Source organism: Vicugna pacos, chromosome 3 (genome assembly GCF_048564905.1).
Source record: "Vicugna pacos chromosome 3, VicPac4, whole genome shotgun sequence".
Taxonomy (NCBI): domain Eukaryota; kingdom Metazoa; phylum Chordata; class Mammalia; order Artiodactyla; family Camelidae; genus Vicugna; species Vicugna pacos.
In genome coordinates this window covers 14105696-14124239 of record NC_132989.1, presented here as the reverse complement: position 1 = coordinate 14124239, position 18544 = coordinate 14105696, and the positions used below count along the sequence as shown (strand labels likewise).

Here is an 18544-nt window from a genome sequence, read left to right as displayed (position 1 = left end):
GGCACCGGGAAGGGATGTGCTTTTGCCTTGGGCCACACAGCCCTTGAGCATGAGAGCCAGAGCCGGAAGCCCGGTCCCTGCCTCCCATCCCTGCATGTCGACTCCACTGAGCTCCAGGATGACAGGAGGGGAGAGCAGGCCCCCGGAGCTGAACCTGCAGAGCCAGCAGTCACACTTGCCTCCTCCATTTCAATCTTGGACTTAGCCAGGAGGAGCTTGCGGTCAAAGTCACGCTGCTTCTGCTCCCGCTCAGCCTCCAGGTCAGTCACCTGCTTCTGCAGGTCCGCCAGCTTCTGGCGCAGCTCGATGATCTGGGTTCAGAGGCAGAGAGACAGAGCGTGTGAGGGCCGGGGTGAATGTCCAAGGTTCAATGGCTGCTGTGAGGGAAGCAGCGTGCAGAACGCTGGGGAGGCCCCGAGAGCCCAGCTGAGAAGCAGGGGTCCAGCCTTGAGTTCCCGTCACCCCCACGCTACCTTCTGCTCGTACTGCTGCTTCATGGACCGGAAATGCTGGTCCCACTGCTTGTTCACTTCCAGCAGCTGCGGGGAAGACATTGGGGTGGGCAGGAGGTGAGCAGAGAAGGACCAAAGAGAGCCAACTCCACCCACACCAGCTTCCCAGGTGCATGGAGCGTGTGTGGACGGCGGCTACGCACACTGCCTCCATCCTGCGCTTCTCAAACACCTTCCTCAAAGGGAGTCACTTTTATCAACCACCACATTTTACCACTGCCAGGAAAGGAAGACTAGCACCAAGGCACAGAAGCAGTACACAGTTTTGGTTTAGAATTATGGAACACACACCCATGTACAGGGCAATATGGGACCATGTATTAAAACATCAAGTTCTGCTTCTCTTTAGCCAAATAATTCCACTCTGAAAAACGTAACCAAGAGAAGCACTTGAACAGGTGTGTAAAAAATACGGGCACTGCTGATCATCTCAGCAATGCTTATATTGCAAAAAACAAGAAAACCTAGGGGCCAACGTGAGCATTGGAAATAAGTTAAGGAAATTATAGAATAAACAGAGAAGGGAGGACTGGGGAGCTCTTCAGAAAGTCAAGTGTCTAATACATTGACTCTGCTCTAGGATGACACTAATTATTTGCCATAATCTTGATATAACAGCAATCCTTCAGGGAAGAAGAAAGAACCTAACACATTAAATAGATAAAACAATGGGAAAGGGTATTCCAATTTCAGAAACGTTAATATATGATAAAAAGTATTCAGAATTAAAGGAACAGAGAGTATGTTTGATACATAAATATCCTCAAAGACAGAGTTAATTCTAAGAAAAGAAAGGAAAAGCAATCTGTAATGCAGTAGGTGTGATGTCATTTTTACAAACATTACACACTAGTAAGTACATAGCCAAAATTGAGGCATATGCAATTAACTTTTTCAGCTGTGGTCATCCCCAACCAGTGAGACTCTCGATCTTTATATAATGAGCATTGTATTACTTAAGTAATCGAAAAAAATATCTTAACAGCAATACAAAAATAAAATAAAAATAAAGATGCACATAAACAAAAGATCAATAGAAACTGACTCTCAAATGTGCTGGAGGACCAGGGAGGGCAGAAAGGCCCAGGGACTGGACAAGCACCTGAGCCGTGTGGAGAGGAGGGGCTCAGAGAACAGAGACGACCAGGCCTCCACCCTGGTCCAGAAATACCAGCGCTGGGAGACAGAGGAGGAACAGGCAGGAGATACAAGGGAAGAGCCCCAACTTCTGCAGACTCCCAGCTGATTAGAAGCAGTGCTACAAGTAGGCATGGGCTCTCTCTGTCTGTGACAGTCTCTCCCTGAACCAGCTGTGTGGTGACAGATGAACTCCAGACTCCCCTTTCCTGATGCAGAAACTTGCCTCTTATCACAACCTCTTTCCACCACCCAGGGTTTACCACAGGAGCCTTCCTAAATTACCCCCTCAACAAATTTAGACCATGTCCCAAATGCCTCCTCCTCAGAGTGACTCCTGTAGGCAGGGGGACTGATCAAGAGACAAGAGCCCAGGGCAAGGCAGCATGTCTCAGCTGTGGGCAGATGGCTCAGCGGTCACCATGGCAACCGGTCACAGTGACCTGGAACTAGCTGGAGCCAGGAGGCCAAGGAAGGCCTTTGCCCTGCTGGTCCCAGGAGGCAGGAAGGGTGTTTCCTGACCACCACCACCCCGTCCAGCCACCTACCTCAGTGCGCTGCTGCTCCAGCATCCTCACCTTCTTCTCAGCTGCACCCAAGGCCCCCACCTCTGAGATTTTACCTGCTGTCACACTAGCCTGAGGAGAAGCACAGAGGCGCCTTCAGCAAAGCCTCAAGTAACAATTCTCTCACCCATTCAGTGCTTCTTTAAGGCTGCCCAGCCCTGAGACCCAGCCCTCTGTCTCCTGCCTCTGTACCCTCCCACCCATCAGGACACTGCTACACATCCCAGCCATGACTGAGTGCCTCCAGAAGACATGGAGATCACTATTCCCCACCCCTGATGGCAGGGCCTCCTAGGCTCTTCCCTCCCCCTCCCCCCTCCTCCCGATGGCCACTTCTTTCCCTGCCCAGGCTCTAGCTCTAAGCACTGCCAGCTGCCCTCCCTTTCCACTCCCATCAGCCAAAAATCCTCTGGCCAAGGAGGCCAGTGTTACATGTTTTTTTTTTTTTTTTAACATTTTACAAAATGTTTGCTCTTTAATGTTTTTTTTAAAAAGATACACAAATAAAGATGTGTGTGCACGGGTGATGAGTACATGGATTTCCTGGCTCTGACCTCTCAGAGGACCCAAAGCAACGTCACTGCAATGGCAGTGAGCACAGATCGTGGTTTCTAAATGCCATTCTCCAACTAAAAGAAACAGGGCTCCTTGGAGAAGTGGTCAATTTCAGGGCTGGGGTAGGGAAAATACAGTGAGTAGGAAACACCTTACAGGGCCAGAAAGTAAGGAAGTGCTTGGTCATCAGAATAATATTAAGAAGGAGATGGGCGTGTCACATGGGCAAAGGGGACAACTTGAAAAAGCTTCTTATCACCAAAGCTGGAAAAACGTGAACGAGAAAATAAATTGCGATTATGTTGGATTATAAGCCAAAGAACAAAATAAATATCCTTGAGTCCGTATTAATAGAAAGAAATAGATGAATAAATAAATAAATGGGGGAGAAGTAACAACTCCTCTTTACAGGAGAGTTCCAATGAATAAACAGAGAAGGAATGAGGAAAATACAAAATCGCCATTAGAATAGTTCGTGATAAAAGTCACTGCCGGTGAGATCCCCCAGGGGATGCCAAAATTAGTGTATGGAAACAGAGGACACCTGCAGCCTCCAAGTTTCTCCTCAAAGATAAGTATTTGTTTTAAAAAAGTAAGTATTTGTTCATTACAAAGGGGAGATCGATCCCTTTACTACAGAGAAAACTGACAAGACACTCCTTTAGTCAAACAACCAAGATTAACAGTAAATAGACACAGTGACATCATGTACCCTTGACATGATGCAAGATGTCACTCCCACGGTCTGCTCGTCCAAGTCCATAACATCAGCCTCAGCATGAGGAAACATCAGGTGGTCCCCAGACTGAGGGACATCCCACAAAGTAACTGACCAGTGTAACTCAAAAGCCTCAAGCACGTGAGAGATAAGAACCACTGGGGACTGTCACAGACAGAGGAGGCCAAAGATACACATGACAACTAAATGCAATGGGGGGTCCTGGATTCAATCCTGGTACAGAAAAAGGACATGAGTAAAAACTGGTGAACTCGAACAAAGTCTGTAGCTCCGTTCATAGTCCTGCATCCGTGTTCCTCTCCTGGTTTTGATTAACTGAACCACGGTCATGTAAGATGTTAAGGGGATGGGGATATGGGCACCCTCTGGACTATTTTTGCCTCTCTTCTGTCTAAGTTTAAAGTTATTTCAAAATACAAAGTTTAAAAAATTATTTTTTAAAATAAGAACTGTTGAGGTGAAATGGCAGAACGAAGCTAGCAATCCAGACGTTGAGCACCAGCTCTACCTCCAAGGCCCTGCATGATGGAGGCCAAGACTCACACCTTCTCTGGGCCTCGGCACAAGGAGAAGACCAGTCAGGATGGTCTCTGAAGGCCCCAGCCTCTGACAGTCTGAGGGCCTGACAGCAACTGTCCTAGAGTCACTGCCCACATTCTATGTCCTGCCTTCCCAAACTCCTCCACACTCCTCCGTGGCTTTGGTGGGGCCTGAGTGCAGAACTTGTGGGGCTCAAGTGCCCCCTACAGGCTAGGGTCTGTAAGCACATCACAGAACCAGGGAGTAGGGGGAGAGGGAGGGCTGGGGGGACACCCTCCAGGGACCATTACCTCTTTTAAGGAAAGTGAGAGATGGGCCTGCCCCTAGAAGCCAGCTGCCTCCTGGAGGGGAGCTGTGCTTAGCCTTACTGGAGGAGGAGGAAGAAGGTGTGTCATGCTCCTAGGGACGCATCCCTAACCTCCACGAAAAAGAGGAGTCCGCCGACCTGGCTGCCGGCACCAACTCTGCCATTAAAAGCAATGGCCAATGCTCCCTGTCCACCACATGCCAAGTGTTAGATCTACTTTACAAATGTCACATCGCTGAATCCGCTAATCACCCTCTGGGGTAGGTGTTATTATCTCATTTTACAGAGGAGGAAACTGAGGCCAGAGGGTTTATGCAACTTGTCCAAGACAGATGCACCAACAAGAAGGAGAGCCAGCATTCAACTCATGACACTCCAGGGTATGGGCTTCACCACCGCCCACAATGCACGCCCCCTGTGGGGCCTTCCTCCCTGGCAGGGCGATAAGAGCATCTGGCCTTTCCAAGGAGTCCAGTGAGATGAGCTGATGTTGAGGGCTTTGGGTGAGAGAAGGGGCCTGCCCACAGACTTCCGAGAAGCCAGGGGTGATTAGGAGAGTCGGCAAGTCACTTCCACAAGAGGGCAGGCAAAGCAGGCTCTGAGTTGAGGGGTAAATGGAAGAGGAGAGGGGCTTCACGGGCTGGGATTCAGGAGGCCACTCATCAGCATGTTGCCTACCCACACCCCGTCTGCCTGAGAGCAGGTGGATACAGGAATCTTGATGTGATGTCACAGGCCCTTTCCAAAACTCCTGCCATGGAGCAAGAGTCCCAGTCCTGCCTTCCTGACATGCAGAAGGAGGTCCAAATCAGATAATGGATTTGCAAATTCTAAGTAAACTCTTCATTGCCACATAGTCATGGATAATTAAGTTATTAGGATAATTGTTAGTATTACATAGGTGTGGGGTTTGTTAAAGACGCTGAATCCTGCTGTGCAGCCGTTAAACCTCATTAAAGGGGGAAAGCGTATCAGTGAAAAGGCTGAGATTCAGCTCTGCAAGGGGAAAGGCACAGACTTGGCCAAGGGGACAGCCAGCTCCCTCCTGCTCAGGAACTGGATGTGAGCCAGTGCTGGGAGCAGCCACACAGAGGGGGCAAGTCCGCCAGCCCAAGGCATTAACAGGCCCTGCAAGTTGGCCCACACCCTCCTCCCTGCATGTCAGAGGCCCCAGGGTGCAATCACAGGAGCTTAACAGAGTCCCCTCAGGGGCTTTCTCAACCTAACACCCTAATTCCACTAGGAGAATCAAAGTTAAACTGTTATTTACAGCCACCCTGTACCAGATCTTGACAATCTGGAATGCCCAGATTGCACAAATGACGTGTCTTTATGAGCAATGACCAAAGGAACTGCAGCTACTCAGCCTGGAGAAGAAAAGGCTTGTGGGGGCCACGGAGCCACAGTCCCCAGCGGCCTGGGCGCCTGCCCCAGGGGACAGGATGCTCTGTGTGGCTGATGGCAGAATAAGGGCTGAGGAGTGTAAGACCTAGGGAGGCGGACTGTCAGGCTGACCAGTGAACTGTCAGGCTGACTGACGACCAGAACCTTTTAACAGTGGAAGTGGCTGCAGCAGGAGGAGGTGAGCTCACTGTGGTTAGAGGCTGGGCAGTCGGGGTGCTGAGGAAGGAGCTGCTGACCACATACCTGTGGCTGTGGGGCCACCTCCTTCTTGCCCGCACCTTCCAGCTTTGGTGAGCCTGGCTGCCCGGAGGCACCATCTTTGCCGCTGCTCGTCAACAACTTCTTGAGCTCCAGGTTTTCCTCCCTGGGTTGGAGGCAGACAGAGAGGTCACACTGCTGGCCCTGCGTTGAGGGGGCTGGGGGCCTCGGACCTACTACTCATCTCAGTTGCAGGTGAGTCCTGGGGAGGAAGGCAAGTGCCTGAAACCTGCCCCTTAGGTGCAACCACAAAGGGCATCCTTAAGCCGCTTTGCAGGGCTTCCCTAGAAGCCTCTGATTCTCACCACAGGGTTTCCCCAACTGTGGGATGTCTGAACATGTGAGATCTTCAGGATGCACCCACGCTGCATTAAATAACCCTGGACCACACTCCTTGAAGAAGTGACACCCTTTCCAATGATCCTCAGACTCCCTGTGTAGAGAACGCGAGGCCAAGTCTCAGTTTGGCGCTGCAGGTTTGGAGCACCTCTCTGGTACCTGCTAGTCTCCTGCGTTAACAGAGAAAGCACAGGCTTCAGGCTCGGAGACTTCAGTGGGCAATCAGCCAGAACTAACCACCATCCCTCCATCTTCACTGCATTTGTTGTTGGAGTTATCTTCTATTTACTGCAGGTCATGCTGGTTTTCATTTACTCTAGTGCAAGCTTTCTTTATAATAATTTTAAGTAAAAGCATGATACAAATTAACGTGAATTCTTGAGTAAATAATAGGGTGGGTGATACAAGGCATAAGAAAAACGGTGATGTGGATTCAGGTACGATTGAAATATAGAAACTATTTCTTCGTATTCTATTTGTCAGCTGGGTTCCCACACAATAATAGGAAAACAGAGAAGTAAAGTGGCTTTCCCAAGGTCAAACAGTGGGGACTGGCCCTCTTGCCTCCTAATCATGAGTCTTTTCTCCAGCCCTGGTTTTTGGTGGAGTCATTATGGCTATAAAACTCCAACTGCTTGGCCATCCAGGAGTCAATCAACACATATGGCCTGGAAACCGCACAGTGGTAGTCTCACACAACTCCCTCTGGGCCTCCCTTGGCCTCGGTCTCCCTCTGCACGATGAAGGGTTTGGCCCACACAATCTCAAAGGGCCCTCTGAGCTCTGACAGTCAAGATCAGTGCTTCTCAAGTGCCATCCTGGGCCCACCCACATCATAATCTCGGAGGCCCACTGGAAAATGCAGGTGCCCAGGCTTCTCCGCAGGCTCACTGAACGAGAATCTCAGCACAGAAGGGGCGGGGAGGGCAAACTTGTAATGCCTTCCCAGACCCTCGGTGGTCTTGATGCACAATTAAGACCCGGTAGCCTGGATGAGCAACCCCTGACTGTTCTCAGAAAAACAGCAAGACAGGATGGTGACCGGCAGGGGGCAGCAAAGTCCTGGGCCCTCACTCCAACAGCCAGCCCGCCCGATTAACAGGCTGAGGGCGCAAGTTCCCAAGGATGGAGTGTACCTTGTATAGACCTTCTAAAACTCTCAAGGCACTTTATAAACAGGTACTCTCAAAGGTATTAAAAGAGCCAGAGACAAAACACCAAGGTACCCAAGGAGAAGGAACAAGAGACCTGACATCCAAAGCAGGGCCCTGGGCACAGGCCTCAGAGCTCTCAGCCCAGAAACCAGAGCCGCCCTCTTCCTGCCCATCTGCTCCTCACCCCTTCCTTGAGGAGCCTGGACTCACCGCAGCCTCTCAGCAGCCTGATCCCGCTGTTCCAGGCCCTTGTCCAGCTTGGCCTTCAGGGCCTCATTTTCCTTCCGAAGCTGTTCACACAGGGTCTGCGGGGCAGAGAGGGAGACGGGGGCAAGGTAAGGGAAGGGGTACATCCCAAATCCAGGTTGATACTGGAGGGCAGGGGAGGCATCATAGCTACACCAGGTCCCAACACAGCATCCCCTTTGCATGGCCTCAGCCAATCCCTCTTGGGACAGTGGGAGCCATACCATGAGGCCCATTCAGGCTCCTCTATGCACCGTCTCCGTCAGTAGCTAGCCGTGAGGATGCCTGATCAAGAATCAGCCTAAGGGCCTTCTGGACTCCCAAGGCAAAAAGTATCAACCCTCCTCCTCCTCCTTCACTGCTGTTCCCATAGCCTAAAATGCCCTTCTCCACCAGCCTTCCCCTGGCTGACTTCTACTCCTACTTCAAGTCTCTGCCTAAATGTCACCTCCTCAGAGAAGTCCTCCCTGACTCCTACATCTCAAGTGAGTCAGGTTACCTCCACTATCCTCCACTGTTCTCACCCTTCTCTATACCTGTGATAATTAGAGCTAAAGAACCAGTGGTGGTGCTACTTTCTTAATGCCCACTCCCCACCCACTGCTAGTCCATGAACTCCCAGAGGGCTGGGACCCCCTCACCACTCTCTTATCCTAGGGATTTCTGCCGGATCCCCAGCCCAGGGCCCAGCACAGTTTGTCATTTAACTCCATTGCAGGAAGACTGAATGGCTAAATGGCTAAATGAATAAATGAAACAGGAAAACCTGAGTCCTAGGAGGCCTAAAGCCTAGTGAATTTGGAGAGTGTGCGAGGTTGTCAGATGGCAAGTCGGAAGACAGGGCACTTGGTCAAAACCTCACCAGTTCCTTGGTGTGGCTCAGGGTTCCCTTGCTTCTGAGTCACAGTTCCCTCCCCTACAAAATGGAACACCTGCTCCTTCCCTCCCCCCTTTTAGGAGCTGTGAGGACAAAGAAGACAGGGCGAGTGCAAGTGACTTGTGAGCTGCCAGGCACTTGATAACACCTAAGGACTTGCGTCTGAGTGCAATGAGGTGGGGGGCATGGAAGACAGGGACCAAAGCTACATATTTGACTCTGTTTTAAAGGTAGGCTAAATGCAGGTGAAATAATTTGCAGGAGGTTGTACCACTATTAAGAATCACCACCGGGCTTAAACTCCATCTGGCAGACCCTAAACTGTGCCTCCTTCCCCTGTGATGAAGGAGCAGAGAAGGGAGATGGCAGCCTGTGAGCTGGGCTGGGGGCACAGACAGTCTCCTGCATCTATTTCCCAGGTTCGCCGTGATCGTGTGACTAGTTCTGGCCAATGAAAGGTGAGTGGAAGGGACGAGTGTCACTTCTGGGCTCGGCCATGCACCATCCTCTGGTCTCTTTTTCCCAGAGGCTGCCTCATATTCCAAAGGGCACAGGACAGTGGGCCTCTACGTGAGTGCAGAGCAGAAACAAGCCCCAGCCACACAGACGTGAGGGAAAACTTTTACGTTACGAGTTGTTTGTTTCCACAGCAAAACCGAGCCCCTCCTGCCCAACACAGGGGAGACCTGGGAAGGCTGGATGGAGGAGACAGCCTGGAACTGGTGGGGACTCAGACACGAAGGAAGAGAAAACCACTGTGACTGGCTGCAGTGCCCAGCAGAGGCCTTGTGCCAAACCTGGCCTTGGAAGTGCTGAGTGAACCAAGAAACCAATCAGTGTATGAATGAGGAGGAACCGGATTATTCTGCCTCCACCCACAGGTTGGGCAAATACCCAGGATGCCATGGCCCTGGGCAGGGCCTCCAGGGAACAGAACGCCCTGCTGTGGTCACTACAGGAGGCCAGGACAAGGCCTCACATGCTCTCTGCCCTTCCAGGCTAGAGGGCTATTTCCTCCGAGTCTCTGGGCAAATGTCCTGGGCACAAAGCAGCTGATGGACAGAATTCATCACAAAGGTCATCACTTTCCACCGAAGGGGCTAAGAGAGCTCCTCTGTGAGCTCCTTTGTTCACTCATTCATTCGTTCATTCACCAAATGCACACTCAGCACGTATTAAGTGCCAGACACTGGGGTACAGTGGTGAATACACAGACAAGGTACCTGCCCCTCTTGTGAGCTTACATTCTAGCAGGGAGCACAAGGGGAAAAACACAAAGTAAGTAAACCGCTTAATAAAATAAAATTATGACAAATTATGAGAAGAGCTAAGAAGGAAACAAACGGGAGTCTGGTATAAAAATAACAGGTTGGCAGGACCCCTTTTATGAGGCCTAGTATCAATCCTCATTTCAAAGCTGAAAAGGAGACACTCAGAGTGATCCCATTCCATGCAGTGCACCAGGTTCACCTGCTCAGAGCTCACCTTGGCATCCCGAGCCTCGCCGACTGACAACCGAAGGCTGTCTCCCTCAGCCTGGCCCTCCAGGCTCCAGTCACTACTCCCAGAGTAGCCCCTCATCTGTCTTCCGCCTGGACACCCCTCCTGCTCTTGCCGACCCAGGCCCTTCCCAAGGCTGCACACAGCTAACACCTCCCGCCACCCATCAACTGGTCACTCCAATGTTACAGACATGAGTGAGACCACAGGGCAGTGACTGGCACAGAGGAGGGAGGAAGGCTTCCAGTTACAGCTCTGTCACTAAGGGGACAAGTGCTCAGGGCCTAAGCAGGCCCTCTTGGAGCCTCAGTTTCACCACCTGTGAACCTTTCCCTACTCCCAAGCCCTCGAGGCTCAGATCCCCTGCCCAGGGTGGATGCCCAATCACCACAAAATCACTGACCACTTTTCAAGCACTTACTATGTTCTCGACGCTACTAGGGGCTTCATTTAATACTCACTGCAGTTCCCTGAGGGAGGAAGCTCCAGACCCATGTTACCGATGAGGACATTGAGGGACAGAGAGGATAAGTGACTTGTTTAAGGTCAGAGAGCAACAAAGAGTCACTGCTGGAACCAAGGACCAAATGGCCCAAGGCCTGGCCTGGTCTAGGAAGAAAATCTGACTTCATTCCCATTTTCGTAACAGGGAGGGTTATGGAAGAAAGCTCCCTCTCTTGGGGGAGGCAGGTTACGGGACTTAAGAGCATGGGCTTTGGGACATGACAGATCAAAGTTCAAATCCCAGCTGCACCATCTACTAGCTGGGTGATCTCAGGCAAAAAAAAAAAAAAGTCACCTCTGAGAGCTATGGTGGGGATAATGATGGTCCTACCGCAGGGGTGGGGCAGACATACGAGAGGCCATCCTCTGTCCCCTCTCTCCCCACCTGTATGTGAAGAACAAGAAAGGCCGAGCTGCTGCCGACCTACCCACAGCCAGAGGCTCAGGGGTAAACCCAACCATGAAATTTGCATCGTCCACCCCATTATTTCCCAATTTCCTTCCTCTTCCTCGTCCCTTCCCACAACTTCCTTACCCTGCTCACCATCTTGAACAAGAAGCCCAGGTCGGGCCCCCAACCTCACCCTCAGAAGTCCCCGAGGAACCCTGGACTCCCCAGCAGAGCTGGAGGAAGCGGAAGGGGAACCACACAGCCCAGCGCAGCCCAGGCCACCCTCCCCGGCCCGGCCTCACCTGCAGGATGGAGGTGCGCTGCTCGTTCTTGTGCACCTTGGAGGCCAGCCGGTTGAACTCGAGGGCCATGCGGCTCAGGTGCGTGAAGAGCTGGCTGCGGTCCGGCTCCTCGGCACACACGCTCAGGGTGGTCTCCAGGCGCTGCAGGTGCAGCATCAGGTTGCTGTCCTCGTGGGGCAGGGGGCCCAGGTACTGGGGGGCGGGGAATGCAGACTGCTCTTCAGCACCATCTGAGTAGGTGACACCAGCCATTCCCCCTCCACTTCCCCGTTCCTCATGACTCAGTTTCCCCCCATCCCAGCTCAGCCCGGGGAAATTCTCCAGTTACGCAGGTTCCCTGTCTGGGGCTGAGTCACAGGGCAGGACCTGGGACTCCCAGGCCACTGGCTGGCTTACCAGTCGTGGAGCCACCTGCCTCCCACATTCCAGGCCTCGCCGAGTGCCTGTGGGTAGATCACTTGTCCACTGGGCCTCAGAATCCTCAGTTACTAAATGTCCACGCCCTCTTTCTGCCCTCTGACCACACAGGGTCCTCATGCAGAGAAAGCATGGGGCCCAGGAAAGGGTACCCCTCCACGTGCAGCCCTGCTCCTTTGGCTCAGGGATTGCGGGCCAGGTTAAGAATCCTAGCTCTAGATAGCTCAAAGGACCCCAAACTAGTAGAGAATAGAAGAAAGGAAGCAAACCCTGGGCCAGATAGTCCAGTCAGAATTCATTCTCTCTCTCCCTGTCTCTCTCCTTTCCATCTCTCCTCTTTCTAGAACACTCTCACCATAGACAGTGCCCAAGGTTCCACAGGGGCACCTGAAGCTGATGGCATCGAGCTCAGTTCACCTCCCAGGCATCCGAGGCCCCACCTTACCCTGCAGGAGCCCCCACACCTCCTTGTGCTTCATTCCCACCGTGTCCCATCTGCTCGTCTTTCCCGGCCCTGCCCCTGTTTCAGCTGCTCTGTAGGCCTCCCCTAAACATATATGGGAGCCACAGGAAGTGAGAGCTATGGGGAGCCTCCAGGTTCAGGCTTGGAAACCAATGTACGTGGAGAAGGAACCTGTCCAACGTCGCCCGGTGAGTCAGTCAGGACTGGAACTTGGGCTTCCTGACTCCCTGTCTCATAGTGACTTCCTGCATCTGAACTCTGCAGCAGTGGAAATGCCCTGACAGCCACAGTGGTGTTCAGTGAATGCCTAGATAATATTGTTAGCGCCTTATTCTAACAGATACCGCTGCTTCCTCAATTCTGCCTTCCTTCCCCACTGCCTCTTTCCACGAAGGATCTCAGGTGGCAAATGATGCTCTATTTAAGCCTCATAAATTGCCTCATCCCTCTGACCTCTCTGACTGGCCTATAAGCCCCCAGAGGGCATGGAGGCTGTCTTGTCTTTGCTCAGCACAGGTTACACACATAGTGGGGCTAAGGAGGAACCTATTAATGAGATGAAGTTACTGGCCCAAGGTTATAAGAGTGAAATACTTTCTGAGCAGGGGTCCTCAACCAGCTCTGCAGAGCTCTCAGGGACACAACAGGACAAGGGACTGAGGTTCCCAGGAGACGAAACACAGACCCTTCTAATCCTCAGAGCTGCCTGATGTGGTTGTGAGCCCCTCGTCACTGAAGGTATGCCAGTGCAAGCTGGAGGATCATGTGATGGGGACGACCTTGCATGGGGACTGCACTGATTGCACAGAGGCAATCAGTGAACTAAAGAGCAACGTTTGTGTCCCAAATCCTTGGTGGAATGAGGCAGTGGAGACCGAGGTTAACAGTGAACGGTTAGACCACAAACTGCCTGTATAACAGCCAAAAAAAATCTCAAAGTGAGGAGGGAGGGAGGAGGAGAGAATAGGTCTTTAAGACCATTTTAAGACTTTAAGACTTTTGAAGGTCTTTAAGACCTTTGCAATGGTTCTCCAAAAGACTGCCATTTTAAGAGAGAGCAGGAGGACAGAGCTGGAGTAAAGGCAGCAAGTAGGATAAGGTACAGGATGAGGATGTTGGGTGGACACCCCAGGGCCGGAGGGCTGTGTGTGCGTGTGTGCGCATGTGTGTATGTGCGTGTGTGTGTGCATGTGTGTGTGGAAGTGGAAGGTCTACCCTCCTCCCTGTATGCCCCGAAGGGGAGCCTGGGGGGAACTGGGAGCCTGCACAGAAGGGCCAATCACCTGCTGTAAGCCAGTCTGGGCCTCTCTGACCCTTTCTACTCTGCCCGGGCTAGGAGCCCACAGGCCCAAAGGCTGAGTCATAACATGGAGGTGCCTGGTGCCTGGCAGAAATCAGCGGGGTTGGCAAGGTGCCCAGGATTTCACAATGTTGTCTGCTTGTGCGGCCCATGGGAAAGTCACCAGCCAGGCATTTGCATATGTGAGCAAGAAGCACCCCCCTCAACACGCCGCCCCGCCTGCACTGGCCCCTCATGTATCCCCAGGTGACTCCAAGGTGCCCAGGGGACGAGAGCAGGTCCTACGCCTCTCCCCCGGAGCCAGGTGACTGAAACAGAGAGGAGACGGGGGACATGCCCAGGGACCTGCCGTCTACTCACCGTCGTGTCTCTGGTGCGGCCACTGCTCTCTGGTGGAGAATGCCCCTCGGTGGGGACCACTTCAAATTCAGAGGAGGTGCCCTGTGCAGAAGAAGGGAGCCAAGGGCTGCCTGAGAGAAAAGCACCTCACCCCGCCTCTTGGGTCCTGAGGCTGAGAGCATCGAGGGGCAGACATGGAAGGACAAAATCCCTTATCATGTCCAAGTCCCCTGGACGCCCCTCCGTGTGAGGGCAGCCAGCCCAGGAGAAGCTCAGAGACCGTGAAGTGGGAATCCCGGGAAGTCCGCCCGCAACCCACAGCGTGAGTCGAGGTCACAACCCTCTGTCGCCCGTTTCCTCATCGGTAAAACAGGGATACTGGACTAGCTGACTTCAAATCGCTTTAGCACTTCAGGATCGTATCTTTTTTAATGGCCTTGCACTTTTAAAATGTCTTCCTGAACTCCAGTTTTTCTTAAAGCAACCCATGGAGTGGTCAGAAGGTTGCATCCCCTTTGGACAGAGGAGGAAACTGAGGATATATCATTACTGAATGCAAAAGTAAGGACTGCAAATCCAGCACTCCTGCTGTGGCACCAGGGCTATCGCCTAGGCCCAGGTGTCTCCAACTGGTCACAGACAGCAGTTACCGTGGCCACTGCCACAGTGGTCCCGTGCTAGCCTTCCCAGCCCAGTCCCAGGGATCCCAGAGGAGTGGACTGATCTGTGATAAGTCCCAGAGAGGTGCTGACAAGCCTGAAGAGACTTTTTCAAGACACACCCAAATCCAGAGTGGCTAAGGACTCCAGGCTTTCCCACACCTCCCAGCCACTCCAAGTAGAAGGTACTGGCTGTGCAACCAACAGATGGGCCGATGGTCCCTCTGAACCAGCAACTGGCTCTGGACTTGCTCCTAAACCTAACAAAGGCTAATTCAGCCTTCCCTGGTCCCAGGAAAGGGCAGGGCTGGGAGGAGCTCTGTGCTCAGCCTCTGCTGAGCCTCATGGCCACCAAGAACCCAGCTCTGGATCTCGGCACCACCCTAGAAAGTTTCCCTTTCACCTCTCCCTTTTGCTAGTTGTCTGCGTGACCCTGGAAAATGCTCTTCTCTCTCTGGATCTGATCTGTGGGATGGAGACTCTAAATGATATGACCACCTGGGTCCCCTCCAGTCCTAGGATACCAAGCAAAACTTCTCAAGGCAAATCTGCAGAAGACAGTTGCTGAGCCCCTGCTGAGAATGTGAGTTCCATGTCGCATCTGTCTGCTTTCCTAGCACTGCGCAGTCCATTCATGCAGAACAACATGTAACCTAGCAAATGGGAGGCACTCCTTGTGCATATCAGGGTCCTCCTGGTAAGATTCAACTTCAACCTTCACTTGAAAATGGGGAACCCGAGGCCCCAGACAGACTGAGATCAACTTGCCAATATCACCCAGCAAGTAAGAAGCTAGGTTTCCTGACCCCAGCCCTCTCTCATCATGTTCCTGCCCATGGGACCTTGAAATCCAGGCGACTTTCAGCCATGACTCCAAATACAACTTACACTGGATGGAGGTTTGGGGATTGGCTCTGGCTTGTCGCAGGGGCGTGCAGGGTCAGCGGGAGGTGCTGGGACATCTGCATCCTTTCCTGGAGAATTGAGAAAACGTGGATAAGCAGCAGGGAAAAGAGAAAAGCCCAGATGCCACCTTCTTAAGGATAGCCTTGGCCAGAGGAGTTCTCAGAGTCCAGGAAACTGGGAGGGGGTCCCAGCATGGCCAGGGGGCCTGGGAAAACAACTGGCTCAGGAATGATGGGGCAGAACATGGGCAGAGAGAGTCCATCTTCCCTGGACTTGCTGGGGAAATCCCAAGGTGGTCACTGCTCCTTGCTACCCTGGACCTGCCTCAATGTGACAAGTATGACAATTTACAATTAATGAAATGTTTTTATATTTATCATCTCAGCCAACTCACAGGACAGCTCTGTACTCCATTTTCAGGTAAGGAAACTGAGACATACAAAGGTCACAACCTGCCCATGGTCACACAGCCAGCAAATGAAGAACCAGAACTTGAACTTGGCTCTCCCTCCCTGACCTCCTGCAGTTCTTGCCACAGGGAGCCCCTTGAGGGTAGTTGCACATCTCCCTCTGGGGATGGGCCCAGCACTCACCCGGGACTCAGGAGACATTGCTCAATGACAAGTGGAGGCTGGAAATGCCCACTGCCGGCAGCCCAGCAGACTCTGAGATCATCGCCTTCCTCCATGTGTCCATTCAGCAAATGTAACCAGCAGCCAAAGAGAAGGCAGGCACATCGGCCTGGGCTGAGACCATAAGGTAGAGCCGTACAGCAGGGGGCATGTGAGCCCCATGTGTGGGAACCTTCTCCTCCTGAGTCCCAGACCTTGCTCTGGACTTGGAGACATGCCAGAGGAATGCATGGTGACCACACACAGGACTTTAACCCCTAGCCACAGTCAACGCTTTCCTTTACTAGGTAGCATGTGAAACCTGACATCTGACAGACACTGCAGCAGGCTGATGGGCAAGTCCAGTTCTTCCACGGGCCTCAGCCTCCCCAGTTATAAAATGGAAAGAGGGGGCCAGACCACAGAGCTTTTGACTCAGATGCCAACTCGAGCGACCCAAAGTAGCTTCCTGGAGCATGACGTCTGGCACATAGTAGCTGCTCATTAAAAATTTGCTGAATAAGTGTCCTGGTAAAGATCCTGAGTCCATATTCTGAGTGCAGTGTGTGGTGATCCATTTGTAACATCTGCCAGGGCCGCAGGGGTGCTGAATCACCAGCCACTTTGGGACAAGATTATTTTGGAGTCCCTTGCACATCTGACTTTCTGGGGGATGGTTTAGCCAAAACATGACTGGGAAGATGGCCTGCGGCCTAGGGATGAATGAAGGAGATGTGGATTTCTGACTAAGGAGAGAGTCCACGGTTAAGGGATTAGAGAGGTAGAAGATCAGGGAAGGCAGAGGACAACCTGGGTTCTCTGTGTACCTGTGAGCTCGGCCAGGTGGTCGAAGGAGGCCAAAGAGGGAGACGGCGGTGGGAGCGGCTCACTGTCCTTGACCAGCTCCTCTGCCTTCTGCCGCAGCCTGGACGCTTCCATCTGGGACTCTTCCAAAAGCTCCCCTGGGGGGACAATGGGGAAGGGAGGAGCAAAAGGAATTATTCAGCTCAGTATGCTGGTTCTCCTGCCCTGGGCTCCTAAGCCTGCTTCTGCCTGGCTTCTGATGCTCCAGGCCCTGGGCTTCACTCCCCCATCGCCTTGTGGGCTGAGTGGGGCACACATCATTCTTGCCCACAACCCGAAACTGGCCTGAGAAGGAAGGGGTCTCGCAATCACGAAAAAGGAGCAGAGGGGAGTCTAGAACAAACTCCTGGCCCCTGGCCCCTGCTTCCTTCCTCACTCCCGCCACATCTGGCTGAGGACTCCACAGAGCCAGGGGCTCTCTTAGGCCCACCATCATGGTCCCCGGGGGGCTCCCCACAGCCTACGGCCCACAGTCAGGGGCTGCCTGAAGGGAGGAGACCCTTGTAACATCAACCACCCCTCCGGGCCTCAATTTTCCTTCTCTTACAGGTGGAGACAGGGAAACTCCAGTCCTCCTTCCCCAGTCTGCCATTCTAAGCAGAGACTCGCCAAGCAAGGAAAAAGCATTTGGAAAATTGGGAGCTGTGCTCGCCCCCAAAGATGAATAAGCCCTGAGAAGATGGCAGCAAGGCAAAGGAAGAGTTTAAGGAGTATGGAGGAAAAAGAGACCCCCTCTGGACGAGGAAGTCAGTGAATGCCTCGCCTGGAGGAGGAGAGGGCACCTGAGCTGGCGGCTGATGGACAGGGACTGTTAAGTCATGTGGAGGCCAGCGGGCTTGTTCTAGGCAGTGGTGGCAGACTGAGCAAAAGCCAGGAACAGAGAAATCCAGGGGCCTCCTCCCACCTTGCTTCAAGCCAAGCTCGGCTCCCTGCTCCAACACGTGGGGACCGTTCTCGGGTTGCCCTGGTGATGCCAGCTCTCCCCATTTCTGGCGCTTCTGGAAGACAGACCATTCTACTTCCATGCCCACAAATTGGGCCTTTCAGCTCCCTCTCCCCCACCCCATGCCTCCTTCTCAGTCCCCCAAGGCTTTCTGAGTCTGTCATCATGGTTCTGGGGTGCTAGGGACTTGGGGCTGGGGGTGCAGCCACCATGTACAGAAGTGCATGAAGACACAGCTGTGGACCAGGAGGGAGAGGGATGTCTCGGGCAGAAGCACATGCCAGCTGGCACAGCAGGTTGCAGGGAAGAGGCTTGCAGGGAGAGCACAGAGTGCTTTACCTAACATCTTTATCCCTTGCATTTTTTCCTTCAGTCGGGAATTCTCCTCCACTAGGCGCTCAAAAGCTGCGGATGCCTCTCCCAGAGGCACGCCGCCCCCAGGGTCGTAGATCCGGTATGGTCCTCTCCCTTCCATGAGGGTGGCTCAGCCCCTGCCGTGGTGCCCGCCTGGCTGTAAGGACAACAGCAGTATGTCAGGGGGCTGGCCAAGCCACGGAGGCATCCTAGTCAGTCAAGGCCCCATAACCCAAAAGAGAACACAGCACTTCGGGCTGGTCTGGCCATGGTACAGGAGAGCAAGACAGTCACCTCCTTTGATCTGGACACTCTGCCTTTATTAACACAACCTAAGAATGACATCAGTTTCTTTCA

General features: G+C 52.8%; 1 protein-coding gene across 8 annotated transcripts in view; it reads right to left on the bottom strand.

The window, feature by feature from the left end:
- Positions 1-18544, bottom strand: part of TNIP1 (TNFAIP3 interacting protein 1) — a 47373-nt gene that overhangs the window by 10400 nt on the left and 18429 nt on the right. For 5 of the 8 annotated variants that reach the window (XM_031671213.2, XM_006204431.4, XM_006204432.4 and 2 more), the window contains exons 2-11: positions 18173-18344; positions 16854-16988; positions 15398-15483; positions 13872-13952; positions 11332-11523; positions 7722-7816; positions 6004-6124; positions 2198-2287; positions 474-539; positions 180-311 (exon numbers count right to left, since the gene is read on the bottom strand). In XM_031671213.2, coding sequence (XP_031527073.2) covers positions 180-311; positions 474-539; positions 2198-2287; positions 6004-6124; positions 7722-7816; positions 11332-11523; positions 13872-13952; positions 15398-15483; positions 16854-16988; positions 18173-18308 — 1134 coding nt within the window. In that variant the 5' untranslated portion in view covers positions 18309-18344. The remainder of the gene's footprint in view (positions 1-179; positions 312-473; positions 540-2197; positions 2288-6003; positions 6125-7721; positions 7817-11331; positions 11524-13871; positions 13953-15397; positions 15484-16853; positions 16989-18172; positions 18345-18544) is intronic. The other 3 variants (XM_072954499.1, XM_031671236.2, XM_072954513.1) reach the window with 2 other exon arrangements.